This window comes from Camarhynchus parvulus, chromosome 11 (genome assembly GCF_901933205.1).
Source record: "Camarhynchus parvulus chromosome 11, STF_HiC, whole genome shotgun sequence".
NCBI lineage: Eukaryota > Metazoa > Chordata > Aves > Passeriformes > Thraupidae > Camarhynchus > Camarhynchus parvulus.
Window position 1 is genome coordinate 2,321,788 of NC_044581.1, and position 17,073 is coordinate 2,338,860.

A 17,073-nucleotide genomic window follows, 5' to 3' on the forward strand; every position below is an offset into this window, starting at 1 on the left:
GGCGAGTGGCCAGGTGCTGCCCGGCCACCAGCCCCGCTAATTGCAGCTCCCCCCTCCCAGGCAGTGGGGCTGGGCGGTGGATGCCTCGTTTGGGGGGCACCTGTCTCAAGCCTGGGCAGTTTGGGGGGCAGCAGAGCATGCCCACAGTCCTGGATTGACTGACAGGGCCTTGCTCGCCCCCGTGGCTGAGCACTTAAGCGGTGCAGGCTCATCCAGCCAGCTCTGCTGCCTGCTCCCTTTGTTATTTTTGGGTATCCAGGGGATTAGCGCGGCTCATCGAGGATAATAAGGAGCGGATCACGGGGCGGCACAAAGGCCAGCGCCCGCCGCAAGCTCCCTTCCCCATCCGCTCCTCCCACCCCAAAGCGGAGAGGAGGCAGCAAGGTCACCCCCAGACACCTGCAGCTGGGGATATTCCGTCCCCATCCTTTTCCTGCATCCAGCGGGGTGGCGGAGGGATGGATGGATCCCGGGGGGCAGGCGGTGACTCCATGGCGGCGCTGGGCTGAACTCGCTGCTCTGCGCACGGAGCTCCGGGGCGCTGGAGCGGAAAAGTGTTAAATGCACAGCTTGGGCACATGAAATATTTATCCTGCAAACGGGCTGGCTCCGGCTCCTGCTGTCAGAGGAGGGCTGTGCCGGGGTGCTGCCCTCGCCACGGGGCTGGTGGCTCGCTTGTCCCCACGCAGGGGTCAAGGCTGGAGTCGCCAGCCCTGTGCTCCTGGGATGCAGCCACATCCATGCTCAACCCGCCCATGCACAGCCTTAACTCTGCCCCCATCCCTCAGGTTTGTGGCATGGAGGGGACAAGTGTGGCAGCCCCACGTGCACAAACCCCTCTGGGTGTTCCTCACAGGCGTGTTTCTCCCCCAAATCCCCCGGGGCTGGAGTGCTGCCAGCTCTCTGGTGGCAGTGCCAGCTCCTCACTGCTCCGGTGCTCTCCTCTCCCCGCAGGTTGGGATCGAGCCGCCACGAGCCGAGCAGCCGGGAGCCAGGGCAGCACTTTGGCGGGCCCCCACCCCTCATCTCCCCCAAACCCCAGCACCACCCCGTCACCACGTCCCTCTGGAACCCCGTCTCGCTGATGGAGAGCCCCCCCGACCCTCCCCGGCGCCTCCCCGAGCCCCATGCCCTCCACAGCCACGCAGCGCCCTTCGAGCCCGGCCGCCAGGGCATCCCTCTGGTGAAAGTGGAGAGGGTCTTCTGCCCGGAGAAGCTGGAGGAGGGCCCGAGGAAGAGGGATGCTCTGGAGAAATACCCTCCAGGACGGGAGCCCGGCGCCCCGGAGCACGGGGCCTTCACCCACACCCCCTTCCTAGCTGAGCTGGAGAAGTCCACTCAGAGCATCCTGAGCCAGCAGAGAGCCCCGGCCACCCCGTTCCCCGAGGCCACCAAGCCCAGCTCGCCCTTCCGGCCGCCCCAGCCCCGCGCCCAGGACCCCATGTACATCTATGACGAGTTCGTGCAGCAGCACCGCAGGCTGGTCAGCAAACTGGACCTGGAGGAGCGCCGGCGGCGGGAGGCCCGTGAGAAAGGTGAGGGAGCAGGGGCGTCCCCCCTGGCACTGGGGGTCTCCCAGGGGTCTCCCAGGGATGCCGACGTTCCCGCATCCGAGCGCTTCGGTAAACCCTGCTGTGCTGCAGACATGCCCGATGAATAAATGATGAACTGGAGCTAATAAGAGGGTTTTAAATATTGATGGGGCTGATGGAGTTGGGATGAGAACAGCGGTGAGGAGGAGACAGCTGGGAGGGGCTGGAGTTGCTGTCCCCGCTCCAGTGGGAATGGGGGCTTTGCCACAGTGTCCCCAGCCTGTGCCCCGTTGACTCCCTGCCACCCATCCCAGAGTGATGCCAGGAGGATACACAGGGATGGGTGATGCCCTCCGAGGTCCCACAGCTGGTGGAGAGGGGACAGGGCTCCACTGGGTTGCACTCCCCACATCACTCCTCTCTGACATCCTACCCTGCTGCACCCCCATCCCCAGTGGGGTTCCCCGGGGTCCCAGAAGGTCCCCAAAGTGTTCCCAGCCTCACACCAGCCTCTCCCCATCCCCAGGGTACTACTACGACCTGGATGACTCCTGTGATGACAGCGACGAGGAGGAGGTGCGGGCCCATCTCCGCTGCGTGGCTGAGCAGCCCCCGCTGAAGCTGGACACGTCCTCTGAGGTACTGGTGGCACCTCTGTCCCCTCCCTGTCCCCTCCCTGTCCCCTCCCTGTCCCCTGAGGGACCAACCCCTTCTTTACGCCAGTTCCCAGTGCCTCATGCAGCCACCGTCCCCACATGTGTGCAGAGGCACCAGGGGGTTAGAGATGGGGATGGGGATGGGAATGGGGATGAGAATGGGGATGAGAATGGGGATGGCAGTAAGGATGGGCATTGGAACGGGAATGGGGGTGGGATGAGGATGGGGAATAGGAATGGGAATGAAAATGAGGATGAGGGGAATGGGGATGAGAAAGGGGATAGGAATGGGAATGGAGATGGGGATTGCAACAGGCATGAGGGTGGGCAGGAGGATGGGGATGGAGATGGGGATGGGAATGGGGATGGCAGTAAGGATGGGCATTGGAACGGGAATGGGGGTGGGATGAGGATGGGGATAGGAATGGGAATGAAAATGAGGATGACGAGAATAGGCATGAGAATGGAGATGGGGAATGGGAATGGAGATGGGAATTGCAACAGTGGTGAGAGTGGGCATGAGGATGGGAATAGGACTGAAGATGAGGATGGCAGTGGGCATTGCAATGAGAATGGGGATGGAGGCGAGGATGGGGTGTGACCCTGCTCTGCTCTGCCCCTGCTCGCCCCAGAAGCTGGAGTTCCTGCAGCTCTTCGGGCTCACCACGCAGCAGCAGAAGGAGGAGCTGCTGAGCCAGAAGCGGCGCAAGCGGCGGCGGATGCTGCGGGAGCGGAGCCCCTCTCCGCCCACGGTGCAGAACAAGCGCCGCACGCCCTCGCCCCGCCTGCCGCTCTCCACCCGCTACAGCCCCGACGAGATGAACAACAGCCCCAACTTCGAGGAGAAGAAGCGCTTCCTCACCATCTTCAACCTCACGCACATCAGCGCCGAGAAGAGGAAAGGTAACAGCCGTGGCCCGCGCACGCTGGGGCTGGGGTGTGCTGTGGGGGATCTGCCTGGGGCCCTGAGCTCGCTCTGCTGAGCTGAGGCTACACTAAAGCTCAGCTTCCCATGCTGCAGACAAGGAGAAGCTGGTGGAGATGCTCCAGGCCATGAAGCAGAAGACCACGCCGGCCGCCGTGGTGGTGAAGAGCTCCCCGCGGGACAGCCCCGGTGCCCCCAGCACTGGTAAGTGCCCCAAGTCCTTGCCTGGGTCTTGGGCTGGTGGGGCACAGCTTTGCCTTGAGGGGCACACACAGTCCTGGCTGCAGCCAACTGCTCCTCCTCTTCCCAAAGAGCCTCCAGTGCCTCCGCTCCTGCTGGACCTGGATAAACCCGTGGGCATCGCCGTCTCCGTGCCGGAGGTGCCGAAGGTGGCAGAAGCCTCCAGGTTAGAGCAGCTGAGACCCCAGGAGCCAGGCAGGCCCAAGGAGTCGGGCGCGGCGCCGGAGAAGCCCCGGCTGAGCGATGGGCACCCCGGGAAGAAGGCTCTGAGCATCCTCAGCTACGTCAGGGGTCCCCTCCCCAAGGACATCCCGGTGCCGCTGTCCCACAGCATGAACGGCAAGAGCAAGCCCTGGGAGCCCTTCATTGCTGAAGAGTTTGCCCACCAGTTCCATGAGTCGGTGCTGCAGTCCACGCAGAAGGCGCTGCAGAAGCACAAAGGTAGCGTTGGAAGTTGTTGGGAATTAAAGTCACTTAAGGAATCACCAGCAAAAGTGTCAGCAAAGCCAGGTTTAGGGTAAAACCGGTATCGCAGCAAAGTTCGTTGGCGGGGTTCTCTCTCCTGTTTGTTAGGTGGTTAAAGCACTCTGAGGAAAAGGAAATAAAAATGCAAAGTCAATAAATAAACCCCAAATAACCTGTGTGGAGGCTGGAGGAGGGGGAGACAAAAGGATAGGAAAGGGTAAGGACAAAAAGGGATGTTGGAAGACCCTCATGTTGAGACACAAGTTCAGAGTAGATCCCTGTGCTAAACTGAGCCTGGACTTGATCAACAGGTTATGTTTAAAGGCTCAACAGCACTTAACTCAAACTTAACAGCACTTAACAGCATTTAAACTTAATTGATAACTTCATTTAGGAAGGGGTTCATAGAGAATTTGCTATACCACAAAACAATAACTTCCTTACAGGCCTAACTTACAAATCTAGAGGACTTAAGAATGCAGCAGAGTAAGATTCTGCACTGAGTGCCACATCGAGCTCTCCTTGAGCTCCTCCAGGGATGGGGACTCCACCACCTCTCAGGGCAGCTCCTTCCACTGTTTAACAACCCTGCCAATCAAGAAATTCTCCCTGATGTGCAGAAAAAGCAGCAGGGATGCAGGAGGCTGGTTGGGTACTGGGATGTCAGCCCCTTGTCCCCCTACCAGGGTTTGGCATTGGCAGCCTCATTGCTAGAGCGTCCCATGAGCTCATAGCTGAAGCTAAAAATTAGGGATAATGCAGCTCCAAAGCCTCCAAACTCACTCCATGGAGTGATTGAAATAAATAAAACCACTCCAGCACACCAGGAGAGATAAAAACCCACCTGTAATCCCCTGAAAAGTCTGTGAAGAGTGGAATTAATGCCTTGAAGGGGGCGAGGGGAGTGGGCAGGGGCTGACTGTGGCTGCCCACAGGGGGGACAGCGGCGGAGCAGAACCACAAACTGGACACCTCCATCCACTACAACATCCCCGAGCTGCAGGCGTCCTCCCGCCTGGCCCTGCACAACGGCACGGCCGAGGCACCGCCCCGGCCACTGCCCCCCCTGCCCCGGGACTCGGCCTCCGAGGACGAGGAGGAGGAGGAGGACGAGGAGGAAGAGGAGGAAGATTACCCCAGGCCCAAGTGGCAAGGGATCGAGGCAATTTTTGAAGCTTACCAGGAACATATAGAAGGTAAGGGGTGTTGGGCAGGGAGGGTGAAGTGCCAATTTGTGCTTTGGGTTCCTGTCACTGGTTCCTGCTGGGATGGGCTGGGGGATCTCCAGCAGTGCAGGAGCAGCATGAAAGCAACAAGGCACTGTTGTTGTTTTTGCAAGAATTAATGTATGTGCGAAAAATCCGTGTATTCACAGCTGCCCAGTGTCCTCCTAAAGGTTGCCCACAGGCAGTGCCAGGGTTGGGAACGCTCTGGGATGCTGGGGGCAATCACTGGTGGCTGGGCAGAGCCTAGAGCAGGGCTGGCACCCTCCATGGGTGGTGCAAGGAGCTGGAGGAGCTCAGCCCTTTTCCTTTGGCTGTTGCAGAACAAAACCTGGAGCGCCAGGTGCTGCAGACGCAGTGCCGGCGGCTGGAGGCCCAGCACTACACCCTGAGCCTGACAGCTGAGCAGCTGTCACACAGCATGGCGGTGAGTGGGGGTGGGCACACATCCCCTGGGCACCCAGTCCACCTAGGCACTCATCCCCTGGGCACTCATCCCCTGGGCACCCCATCCACCTGGGCACTCATCCCCTGGGCACCCCATCCCCTGGGCACCCAATCCACCTGGGCACTCATCCCCTGGGCACCCAATGCCCTGGGCCCCCATCCCCTGGGCACCCCATCCCCTGGGCACCCCATCTCCTGGGCACCCATCCCCCTGAGCACTTCATCCCCTGGGCACCCCTCCCCATGGCGCTCCATGCCCTGGGCACCAGGCTCTGTGGGTGCCCAGCCTTCTTAGGATCTTCTTGGGCACCCCAATCCTCCCATAGCACACTTGTGCACATGCATTGCATCCATCCTGTGCAGTGCCCATTCTCTGCAGTTCCCCATTCCCTGCAGTTCCCCATTCCCTGCTGTATCCCAAGCTCTGCACTGCCCATTCCTTGCAGTGCCCACTCCCTGTAGTAACTGTTTCCTGCAGTGCTCCATCCCCGCACTGCCCATCCCCTGCTATATCCCGTTCCCTGCACTGCCCATATCCCTGCTGTATCCCAAACCTTGCAGTGCTCGTTCCTGCTATATCCCAAACCTTGCAATGCCCATTCCCTGCAGCACCCATTCCCTGTCCATTCCTTGCACTGCCCATTCCCTGTCATGACTGTTTCCTGCATTGCCCCATTCCTGCACTGCCCATCCCTTGCAGTGCCCGTTCCTTGCAGTGCCCGTTCCCTGCACTGTCCATCTCTTCACTGCCTGTCTCCTGCTATATCCCAAACCCTGCACTGCCCATTCCTTGCAGTACCCATTCCCTGCACTGCCCCATCCCTGCACTGTCCATCCCTGCACTGCCCCATCCCTGCAGTACCCATTCCCTGCTATATCCCATTCCCTTCACTGCCCGTCCCTTCACTGCCCATCCCCTCCTATATCCCAAACCCTGCACTGCCCCATCCCTGCACTGCCCCATCCCTGCACTGTCCATCCCCTCCTATATCCCAAACCCTGCACTGCCCCATCCCTGCACTGCCCCATCCCTGCACTGCCCCATCCCTGCACTGTCCATCCCCTGCTATATCCCAAACCCTGCACTGCCCCATCCCTGCAGTGCCCATTCCCAGCAGCACCCCCACCCTCTCCCCGTGCCGTTCCCCTTCCCTGGAGCTGTCTGACCATTCCCATTCCCTGGCTGCCTGCAGGAGCTGAGGAGCCAGAAGCAGAAGATGGTGTCGGAGCGGGAGCGCCTGCAAGCCGAGCTGGATCACCTGCGGAAGTGCCTTGCCTTGCCTGCAATGCAGTGGTCTAGGGGTTATTTCAAGGGGTATCCCAGGTGACGCTCCTTGGGCCAGGCCGAACATATAGTCTAGAAATAATAATCTATTTTATTACCTTGAATATTTAATATTTTTCACTGGGAGGTTTGAAGCTACGAAAATAAAATTAAAAAAAAAAACTTAAAAAAAAAAAGAAGAAATCCCAAACCACGACAACAAAATCATTAATAATAAAAGGAAGAAAACAAAACAAAAACAAAAAAAAAAAAAAAAAAAGGAGAATGTGCCATGCATGAAGCAAACTGGAGCCGGGAGGAGCCGGGAGCCCATCCCACGGCCAGCAGCCCCCGGCATGTCCCCTCCTGTCCCCTCCTCCTGGGGCCACGGCTCTGAAGCGCCCCCCTCCACCCACCCACACTTTATAACGCTCATTTTTGTTGGTTCTTTGGTTGTTTTTTTTTTTTGTAAAAAAAAAAGAAAAAAAAAAGGAAAAGACAATGAAAGACTCCACCGACAACACTAAACCCGGCGGGGCCCGGGTGCTGCCGGATCCCGCTCCCAGCACGGCACCCCCAGCCCGGGGCTTCCCTGGAAATGCACTTCGCTATCAAAAAATAAAGTCAATAAACTGGTTGAAGGTCCCTTTTTGTTGCTGGTTGGTGGGGAAGGGGCAGGGACACGCGGTGGGTCACTTTGTCACCCCGGCTTTGGGATTGAAGAGGCGGGAAAAAAAAGAGAAAAAAAAAAAAAAGGTGCTTCAGCCTTGTACTGTGTATATATATTAAAAAACAACAAAGTTTTGTATGTTTTTATTGCTTTAATTATTGTTATAAAAAGCTTGCCTTTTTTTTTAAGATGTTTCTGCTTTTTTTTTCCTTTTTTCCCCCCCTTCCTTCTCCCTCCTTGTTTTTGCTTTCTTTCTAGTTTGTTTTCTTTTTTTTTTTCCTTTTGGCAAAAGGATTAACTCACTTTTAGTATTTGTACTGCTGCTGGTTGGGCCAGAAAAGATATTGAAATGTTTTAAAAAGAATTGAAACCCAGGAAAAATAAATCCCCTTTTCCACTGGGGCAGCTCCTGTCCCACCACCAGGCCCTCAAGAAGCTGAGCCCTTCCACCCTCCTCTGTGGTTTTGTTTTTTATTTTTACTCTTTTTCTTTGCTTTCTGGGGCTTTTTCTGCTCCAGCTGGGTCGACGTGGGTGTCACGGTGCTGGGTGGTGTCTGAGCCTTGCCCAGGCTCCATCTGCCAAAGGAAAAATCCCAAGGAATTGCGTGGAGAGGGCGGAGGGTGCAGGGGTGGGTGGCACTGGGGTGTCCTTGTCCCCCCCCAGAAAATACCAAGACAATCAGAGCGGCTCTAAGGCAGTTTGGGCACAGGGAGAGTGGGTCCTGTGGGGTCTCTTGGTGGCACTTTGGGGACAATCCATGTGGAGCTGTGCCCGCAGGCGGGCAGGGATGTCCCGGTGCCACCAGGGTCAGGCTTGGTGCCGTTTTTAGCCACTTGCTAAAAACCAGAGTGTGCTCCGCCTCCCCTCCCCCGGGAGAGCCTTTTTATTTGATTGTTATTTTTAAATTATTTATTAGAAATTGTTTTTAATTCGCCACGAGACCAGCTTCACATCTCTGGGAAAAGGTGACCTCTGCTTCCTGCTTTAAATTCCCTCGTTGCTCTGGCAAAGGAAAGCATTAACCCCCCCACGCCCCCCCTGCTCCCTGCTCTCTCATTGGCTTCACCAAATAAAAAAAAAATAATAAAAAAAAAGCTGGGCAAGATTAAAAAGCGAAATGCCCTTGTGACAGAAATTAGTTTAATCTTTTTTAAATCCCCAATTGCCTCGCCAGCCTCTGGCCTCGCTGCTGCCAACTCCGGGCTTCGAAGGGAATTTTAACACGGCAAAATTCGCTCCTCTCCCTTCCTGTGTGCCGTGGCAGAGGGAGGGGGAAGAAGCCAGGGATGGAAAATCATTGGCAATTTATCAATTTATCCCTCGCCGTGCTGAGGAGCCTGGCTGGGATGCAGCCTCGCTTTGTAGCAGCTCCTGTGCTGACTTTCCCTCCTCACCAGCCTGGATTCTGGGTTTTTTGGACCAATTTTCCCCCCGGCCTGGGGTTGTGGTGAGAATTTGTGTCCGTGCAGAATTGCTGGAGCAGCTGTGCCAGAGCCTGGAAAGGCTGGGAGGAAGGAGAGGAAGGCAGAGCCTGCTGGGGGCAGGTTGGATGCTGTGAAAAAAAAACAAACAAAAAAAAACGCCAAAAAATGAGAAAAACCCAACCCTAAACATGTTCAAAGTGTACCTTGTTGGAATTAATTGTAATGTAATATATTATTTGTTGACTGTAGTAATTAGGTATTTATGAATATATTGCTGTAATTCCTGAAAACATCCCCCCAAAAAAACCCCAAATAAACTCTTCCACAACGACGGCAAGGAATCCTTTCTCCCTTGGGAAGGCAGCCCTGCTCCGAGCATTCCTGCCGTCATTGCTGCCATCCTCCCTGTGCCAGCCCGTGGGGCACAGCCCGGCCGGGCAGGAATGGCACAGGAATGGCACAGGAATGGCACAGGAATGGCACAGATGGCAGCGGGAGCCCGGCCCAGGTGCTCGGGAAGGGCAGCGCCGGCAGCCTGGCACCCCTGGGCACCACCGGGAATAACGAGAGCTGCCATCAGCACAGCCCTGCTCCAGAGCGCGCGCCCCCCCCGCCTGCTTGAAGCTGCCCAGACCGCCTGAGCTTGATCCGCCTGGATCCTGCCTGTCCCTTAATCCTGCCTGGATCCTGCTTGAATGCTGCCCTAGATCCTGCCTGAATCCTGCTCCTGCCCTGAATCCTGCTCTGGATTCTGCCCAAATGGATCCTGCTTGAATCCTGCTCTGGATTCTGCCTGGATCCTGCTTGGATCCTGCCCTGGATTCTGCCTGGATCCTGCCTGGATCCTGCCCTAGATCCTGTCTGAATCCTGTCCCAAATCCTGCCTGGATCCTGTCCCAAATCCTGCCTGGATCCTGCCCTGAATCCTGCCTGGATCCTGTCCCAAATCCTGCCTGGATCCTGCTTGAATCCTGCTCTGGATTCTGCATGGATCCTGCCCTGAATCCTGCCCCAAATCCGTGCCTGGATCTTTCCTGCCTGATCTCTGAATCTGCTCTGTCTAAATCTGTTGATTTGCTGGATCCTGCCCCTGCTGAATCCTGTCTGGATCCTGCCCCCTGATCCTGCTGCAAATCCTGTCTGATCCTGCTCTGCCGATCCTGCCCCAAATCCTGCCTGGATAGTGCTTGAATCTGCCGGGATCCTCCCCCAGATCCTGAATGGATCCTGTCTGAATCCTGCCCCAAATCTTGCCTCGATCCTGCCCTAGATCCTGTCTGAATCCTGCTCTGGATCCTGCCCCAGATCCTGTCTGAATCCCACCTGAACCCTACTCTGGATTCTGCCCAGGACCCTGCCAGGATCCTGCCTGAATCCCACCTAGATTCTGCCCTAGATCCTGTGTGAATCCTGCCCCGGATCTGGCCATGGATCTTGCCCTAGAATCCTGTCAGGATTCTGCTGGATCCTACCCTGGAATCCTGCTCTGGATCTTGCCTGGATCCTGCCCCAAATCCTGCCCTGAATCCCTCCAGGATCCTGCCCTGGATCCTGCCCTTGCCTGTCACTCTGCTGCAGGGAAACAGGCCCAGAGCCAAAGGAGAGCTGCAGGATTTTCCAAGCATTGTTTGTAACACAGCCCAGGATTCATCTGATGCCGTTCATCAGCTGCAATTATTTTTTTTTTATCTTTATTTTTTTTTTTACAGACAGCTTCAGATTAAAACCCCAAACATTACAAAAATAAAGATGGCTGATATTCTGGTATTTCCCCACAGCCTGGCATCTGAGAGGGAAAACCATTTTCTTTTGTCCTTTTCCAAAGAGCAGATGGATCTGCTTCCCAGCTGATCTCCCCAGCAGACACCTCACTGCTGCCACATCTTCCCTTCTCTCTCTTTTTTTTTTTTTTTTGTTTCTTCCCAAGGCTCTGAGAAAATCCATGGAAGCACCGCCTCGAAATTTATGGCTTTCAAGGCAGTGCGTGGCCTGTGCTGCCCTCAGAAGTTCCCTCGCTGAAGTACAACCCGAGAGATCCGCCCAGAGTCACCGGGGAGGAGCTGCACAGCTGCCACCCTGCCCGGGGCCCCGAGGGGACATGGGGACAGTGGCACTGCCCTGTTCTTCGTGTCCTGAGGGGACATGGGGACAGAGGCACCGCCTGCTCTTCATGCACTGAGGGGACACGGGGACAATAGCACCGCCCTGAGGGGACATGGGGACACTGGCACTGCCCTGAGGGGACATGGGGACAGTGGCACTGCCCCAAGAGGACATGGGGACAGTGGCACTGCCCTGCTCTTTGTGCCCCGAGGGGACATGGGGACAGTGGCACTGCCCTGCTCTTTGTGCCCTGAGGCACACAGGGACAGTGGCACCCCAATGTGGGGCTACAAGGACAGCTGGGGCATCCTCATGCCCTGTGGGGACACTGTGGTGGGGACACTTGGACAAGGCTCTGTTGGTGCCCTGTGGGGACATGGGGACACACAGACAGTGGGCCAGCCTGGTAGGGGACACAGGGGCTGTGCCACAGACGGGGGACATGGTGCCACCATGCCAGGGGACACAGGGTGTGTTTAATGGGTAGTGGCAGAGCTGGGGTCACACAAGTTGTGCCACAGGTGAGGGGATGTGGTGACACCAAGCTGGGAGAGTGGGGGGCACTTGGACAGGGACAAGGACAGCACACGGTGACTCTGAGGGGGAGGACACACAGACAAGACAGAGTGACACAGAGCTGATGTCCCACATGCCCTGTGTCACCTTAGGGGGCACATCCCAGAGCTGTAAAGAGGGGAAGGGGACATGGACAGGGATGGGCTGTGAATGAAGTTGTGTTTTGGGGGGTGACAAAAATAATGGGGTGGGAAAAAGTGCCCCAAATGGGGGTGGGGACAATCCCAGGAGGAAGAGTAAAAACCCCCTGGGGGAGGGAGGGCAAAAAGCCCCCGGGGGTGAGGGTCTGAGTGCTGGCAGTCCCTGCAGGGAGCTGGGGGCTGCCCACATGAAGCAGCTCCTTCCCAGCTCCCCGTCAGAACTCCTGGGAGTGGGAGCCCTCGCCAGGCTGGAGGTTGGTCCGGAGCTTGTACATGTGATCCAAGGCCTGGGTGAGGAAAGTCCCAGTGCTGTTGATCTCCATCAGGGTTAAGTTATCCAGCTGAAAGGGGAAAGAGCAGGATTTGAGAAGACAAGGTATTTGGGAAGCAGCTCACAGCCCAGAGCTCCCTTTGGTGACACCCCAAGGGACCGACCCAGCTGCCAGCCCTGGTCAAGAGAAGCACCCAAGCACCACTTCAGGAGCATTCCCCATGCCTGGAAGTGCTCAAGGACAAGCTGGATGGGGCTTGCAGCTGCCTGGTCCAGTGGAAAGCATGGAAAAGGGTGGAACGAGATCTCTAAGAACCAACCCAAACCATGCCACGGCTCCTCTGCCTCCCACATGGGCACAAGGTTCAACACACACCTCCAGCTCCTCAGTAACACACCCACAACGCAGGACAAGCATTTCCCTTTCCCAGCAGCTCATCCCTCAGCCCTGATCCCCCTGGATGCCTCCTGGGAGGGGTGCTGGCCCACCTTGGCGTGCGCCTCCTGCTGCCGCACGAAGCTGTCGGCCGACAGGCGCAGCTTGGCCATGCGTGTGTCCCACGTGTCCTTCACCAGCGTGCGGATCTCGTCTGCCCTGGGGATGTTGTCAGAGGCACTGGGACAGGGGAAGGGAGGGCAGGGTCAGGGCACGCTCTGAGGGCTGTGTGGTTGTGCCACGGAGGGGTTGTGTCACTGACTGCTGTTGTCACCAAGCGGTTGTGTCACTGCGTGGTGCTGTCACCACCTCACCCCAGCCTGAGCTCGCAGGACAGTTTGCTAAAAAACCTGCAACTCCACACTAAAATCCTCTCTGCTCCTTGTCCTGTGGCGTTTCTGGGATGGGCTCTTTCCCCAGGAACGCTCAGCTCCAATGCAGCAGCTGGCTGTCACTAGAATCCTTCTGCTCTTTAATTGCCCAGCTGGTTGGAGGCACACAGAGGGCCCTGAACCTGGCCAAAGTCAGGGCCAGCTGGGGAATCCAAGGGCCCAGGCAGGATGAAATCCCCAGCTCAGGGCTCCTGGGGCTCCATCAGGGAGAATTAAGCTGGAAGGGCCGGATGGGATGTGCCACATCACCCCATGAAGGCCGCTCAGCGCTGCCATAAGGAGCTGGGAGACAGGATGGATGCACAGGGACAGAGCTGTCAGGGCTGCTGGAGCGTGCTGGGAAGGAGCAGCACGCCAGGAGCCTCCTCTCCAGAGGGAAAAGCCAGAGCTGGAATGCCCACCCTGCTTAATCGAGGGCTTTAAAAGTCAGCAGAGCCCTCGCCGAGACAAATAGCAGCCAGCAGATTTTACAAGTGAAATGCCTCAGCAGGCAGGAGAGCTCAGGCTCGGAATATCCCCAGCCTCCTGCTTCCCAGGCTGAGGCAAGAGGAGCTTTCCTCCTGAAGGAGAGCCAAGGAAGGAGCCTGGAGGCTGGAGGCTGCTGAACAGATTGCAGCATGGAACGCGTGGCGGCTCCTCCACGCTGAGCTGCTGCTCAATAAAGCAGCACAGCCCCAGTGATGAGGCCACGGAAGGAGCCATCCCCAAGTTCCTGAGAGGCAGAGTCACCAGCAGGGAAGCGCTGCTGCGAAATCTTGGCAGGCTGAGGGATGGAAGCTCCCTCAACTCTCCCTTTCCCCACCGCCCTGCGGGGCTGCTGCCAAGCAAAGCTTGAAAAATGCTCCGTGCTCACACCAAGTGGGGTGGAAAATGGCCCAGCTCAGCTCCTACTCACTAGTTCAGCAGCAGCTTGGTGAGCTCCATGTAGTAGGGACTGGGCATTGGAGTGAAGGTGTCCTCCTTCCGCTCCTGATCCCGGATTTCCTCCAGCTTCCCTAAAATACAACCAGGGATGCTCAGCTTTTGCCAGGCTTTCAATGCTCCAGGTGTGTTTTTCCCCCCTCCCCAGGAAAATCCACGTTGTTTCTGTAGGATCAGCTCAGCCAAGCCTCCAGGGATGCGAGGGCAGGAAAAGGCTCCTGTGAGCAGGCACACAAGGGACATGGATGCCTCCAAGGTCTCCCTCCTCACAGAGATTTGCCCAAGAATTAGTGACAGGATGAGAGGAAACAGCCTCAGGTTTGGCCAGGGGATGTTCAGGTCAGACATCAGAATTCCTGGACTGAAAGGGTGGTTAAACACTGGAAGGGGCTGCCCAGGGAGGTTTGGAGTCCCCATCCCTGGAGGTGGCACTCTGGGCTGGTGACAAGATCAGCACAAGTTGATGAAGCTGGAGCTCTTTTCCAACCTAAAAAATTCTGGGATTCTGTGACCCAAAGTCCCTAAAGATTCTTCTGAGCAAGCCTCACCACCCTCAGAGTAAATAAAGAATTCCAGTGGTGGGACACGAGATCCTCCTGCCTCAGCCGCTTTGTATTTTTGAATTAAGCTCCCCACTAATGGTGAAAAATGGGTTATTTTTAATTTCATGTTTCCACTGCTCCCACTGAAGGCCAGAGCTGAAGCCAGAGCCTCCATCCTCACCAACATCCATCCATTCTGGGGGAATGAGCCGACACTTCTGCCTCTGCTTCAGATTAATGGCCAACCACACCGGCACTTCCACTGGCAAGCCAGGATTGAAGGGACCCAGATCTCCCTGGAAAACAAATTAAGGATGAGAGACGGGCAACAACCAGGGCTTGGACTGCACAGAACTTGTCTGCTAATGTGGTGAGAGTTTCCAGAGGATCTGGAAAAGCCTCAGTCAAACATTTGATCCTGCATTTCCTCCTCTCACTTCCCAGAATTCTTGCTCTCAGACTTTTCCTCATTTCCCTCGAGAAGGAATAACCAAGGTTTCCTTTTATTCCAAGCTGTTTCAGAGGAGTTACAAACTCCATCTCCCTGGACATGCAGCTCCCAGAGGCTCCCCAGGTTTTGGTCAGCCCCAGGACAGCCGGACACTCCCAGCCAGGGCTCATGGGGGACAGCACAGCCCCCTCAAAACCTCCTTCTCCCAGTCCTTTGCCTTGTCATTCCTGAATCCCTCCATCCCAAATCCATCCCCCATGTCCTCCCCCTGCTCCCAAACAGCCCAGACCCACCCTCATCCCCACCCTAATCCCCTCATCCCCACCCCAATCCCCTCAGACCCACCCCAATCCCCTATCCCAATCCCAGACCACCCCAATCCCCTCAGACCCACCCCAATCCCCTCAGACCCACCCCAATCCCCCCAGCTCCTCTCTCTCACCCCCGCAGCTCCAGCACCTCAATCCCAATCCCTTACACCCCATTCCCAGACCTAATCCCTGCCCCCAACACCCACCCAGACCCCATGAGCCGCCCCGACTCGTTCCCGGTCACCCCAGGCCGTGTCCCCAGTGCCCCAGGCCAGGCCCGGCCCCCTCAGCCCAGCCCGCCCCGGCCCCGGCCCCGCCGACCCCGATGAGGTGAATCCGGTCGAGGCTGAAGTTGGGCACGATCGTCACCAGCTCCTTCTCGGCCAGGAACTCCACCTCGGCCGGCTCCATGGGCCCGGGCCAGCCGAACCGGGATCGAACCGGGATCGCGCCGGCATCGAACCCGGGCCGAGCCCGCCCTCGCTCCCTATTGGCTGCGCAGCCCCCAAGCCCCGCCCACCCCTTCCCGCTCCTGCTCCCCGGCGCGTTTTCGCGGTCTTCAGAGTAGGCGGAGCCTGGCGCGGCGCGGCGCACGCTGATTGGCTGTCCCCTTCTGTTGCCGTGGCGCACGCCTCTCTGATTGGCTGTTATGCCCGCGGCGTGCTCTGGCCGCGGCCCCTCGGGAGGAGGTCCGGATGAGGACACGGGGACCAATCGCGGCGCTCCCCGCGGGCGCTCGGCCAATCAGCGCTCGGCACTTGTTGCCGGGGCGCCGAGGGAGGGGCGGAGCCCTCTGCTGCCGCCCCCTGGCGGCCGGGAGCGGCAGCGCCCCGCGGGAACGCGCGCGGGTCCCCGCGACCCCCGGGTCGTGATGGGTGACACGGACTGCGATGGGTGACGCGGACTGCCATGGGTGACACGGACCGTGATGGGTGACACGGTCTGCCATGGGTGACACGGATCGTGATGGGTGACACGGGCCGTGATGGGTGACACGGTCTGCCATGGGTGACACGGATCATGATGGGTGACACGGGCCGTGATGGGTGACACAGACTGTGCGTGGCTGTCCCTGGGTGGTGCCCAGGCCCCAGCAGCCGCACTCCTGTGTGTGCACCAGCAGCAGTGTCTGTCTGTCTGTCTGTTCAGTGACCCCTGTTCAGACACCCATGCTCAGGCACCTGCCATCATTCACCTGTCCCTTTCTGCTGTTCCACATCCATCCGTCCATCCATCCATCGTCCATCCATCCATCCATCCATCCATCCATCCATCCATCCATCCGTCCAGCCACACCTTCATCCATCCATCATGCATCTATCCACCCATCCATCCATCATCCATCCATTGATCCATCCATCCATCCCCCTCCCCACACCCAGCTCAGCCAAGTGTTTTCTGGATGATTTTGGGGTGGGGGCTGCATCCCATTTGCAAGCCCCATGGAACCCCCTCCCCTCCCCACCAGACAAATCCACCTCTCCCAAACCACCTCAGGCTCTGGGACCACCCATGGATCATCCACCACCCTTGGGATGAGCGTTACCCCACCCTGGGGTGGGATCCAAGCCCTGGGGACCCCCAGCCCACCTTTACCATGGGTGGCACGAGGAGGGTCCCCAAGCCCCCGTTCCCGGAGCAGCCCCCGGTGCTGCCAGCACGTGCTGGGCGCTCCGGGAGCGTCTCCCCCACGCTGCGCCTCCCCTCGCGTGTCTTTTGCCATCTGCTGCTGTCATTAAAAAATTAAATTTCCATCTGCTTTCACACTCCCGCCTCTCCCGCCGGCTCCGGTGCCGCCGCTCCCCGGGAAGCATCGCCCCCGGCTCCCCGCCGGGATGCGGCCGCTCCGATCCCGATCCGGCGGGATGCAGGTGACACCGGCGGGATGCAGGTGACACCGGCGGGATGCAGGTCGCACCGCCGAGTTCATTTTCCCGCTGCCGTTGGCTGAAATGGATCCTTCAATCCCTCCTGGAGAGGTGGGGACACCACTTTTTGCCCCCAACAGACACACGGGAGTGATGCTGGCGTCTTTTGGGGTGCACTCACCCTTCCCGTGCTGACACAGCCAAGCTGGGGGTGC

General features: G+C 57.9%; 2 protein-coding genes across 3 annotated transcripts in view; one reads left to right on the forward strand and one right to left on the reverse strand.

The window, feature by feature from the left end:
• The window catches only part of GSE1 (Gse1 coiled-coil protein), a 99,712-nt gene extending 92,896 nt beyond the window's left edge, over nucleotides 1–6,816 (forward strand). Inside the window, exons 10-17 of one of the 2 annotated variants that reach the window (XM_030955723.1) lie at nucleotides 955–1,535; nucleotides 2,059–2,171; nucleotides 2,821–3,091; nucleotides 3,195–3,317; nucleotides 3,426–3,794; nucleotides 4,754–5,014; nucleotides 5,365–5,468; nucleotides 6,682–6,816. In XM_030955723.1, coding sequence (XP_030811583.1) covers nucleotides 955–1,535; nucleotides 2,059–2,171; nucleotides 2,821–3,091; nucleotides 3,195–3,317; nucleotides 3,426–3,794; nucleotides 4,754–5,014; nucleotides 5,365–5,468; nucleotides 6,682–6,816 — 1,957 coding nt within the window. The remainder of the gene's footprint in view (nucleotides 1–954; nucleotides 1,536–2,058; nucleotides 2,172–2,820; nucleotides 3,092–3,194; nucleotides 3,318–3,425; nucleotides 3,795–4,753; nucleotides 5,015–5,364; nucleotides 5,469–6,681) is intronic. The other variant, XM_030955722.1, reaches the window with a different exon arrangement.
• Nucleotides 6,817–10,509: 3,693 nt separating this feature from the next.
• On the reverse strand, nucleotides 10,510–15,475 carry GINS2 (GINS complex subunit 2). The gene is made up of 5 exons (XM_030955986.1): nucleotides 15,312–15,475; nucleotides 14,410–14,524; nucleotides 13,661–13,760; nucleotides 12,427–12,553; nucleotides 10,510–12,007 (listed from the first exon to the last, which is right to left on the reverse strand). The coding sequence occupies exons 1-5, from the start codon at nucleotides 15,399–15,401 to the stop codon at nucleotides 11,882–11,884; spliced, it is 558 nt and encodes a 185-aa protein (XP_030811846.1). The 5' UTR covers nucleotides 15,402–15,475; the 3' UTR covers nucleotides 10,510–11,881.
• Between the last annotated feature and the right edge of the window lie 1,598 nt (nucleotides 15,476–17,073).

Coding starts and splice junctions, on each gene's coding strand:
- GINS2 (XM_030955986.1), bottom strand. CDS start 15,401: ATGGAGCCGGCCGAGGTGGAGTTCCTGGCCGAGAAGGAGCTGGTGACG. Junction 13,761..14,409: donor CCCAGAATGGATGGATGTTG/GTGAGGATGGAG, acceptor GTTGTATTTTAG/GGAAGCTGGAGGAAATCCGG. Junction 12,554..13,660: donor ACCAAGCTGCTGCTGAACTA/GTGAGTAGGAGC, acceptor CCCCTGTCCCAG/TGCCTCTGACAACATCCCCA.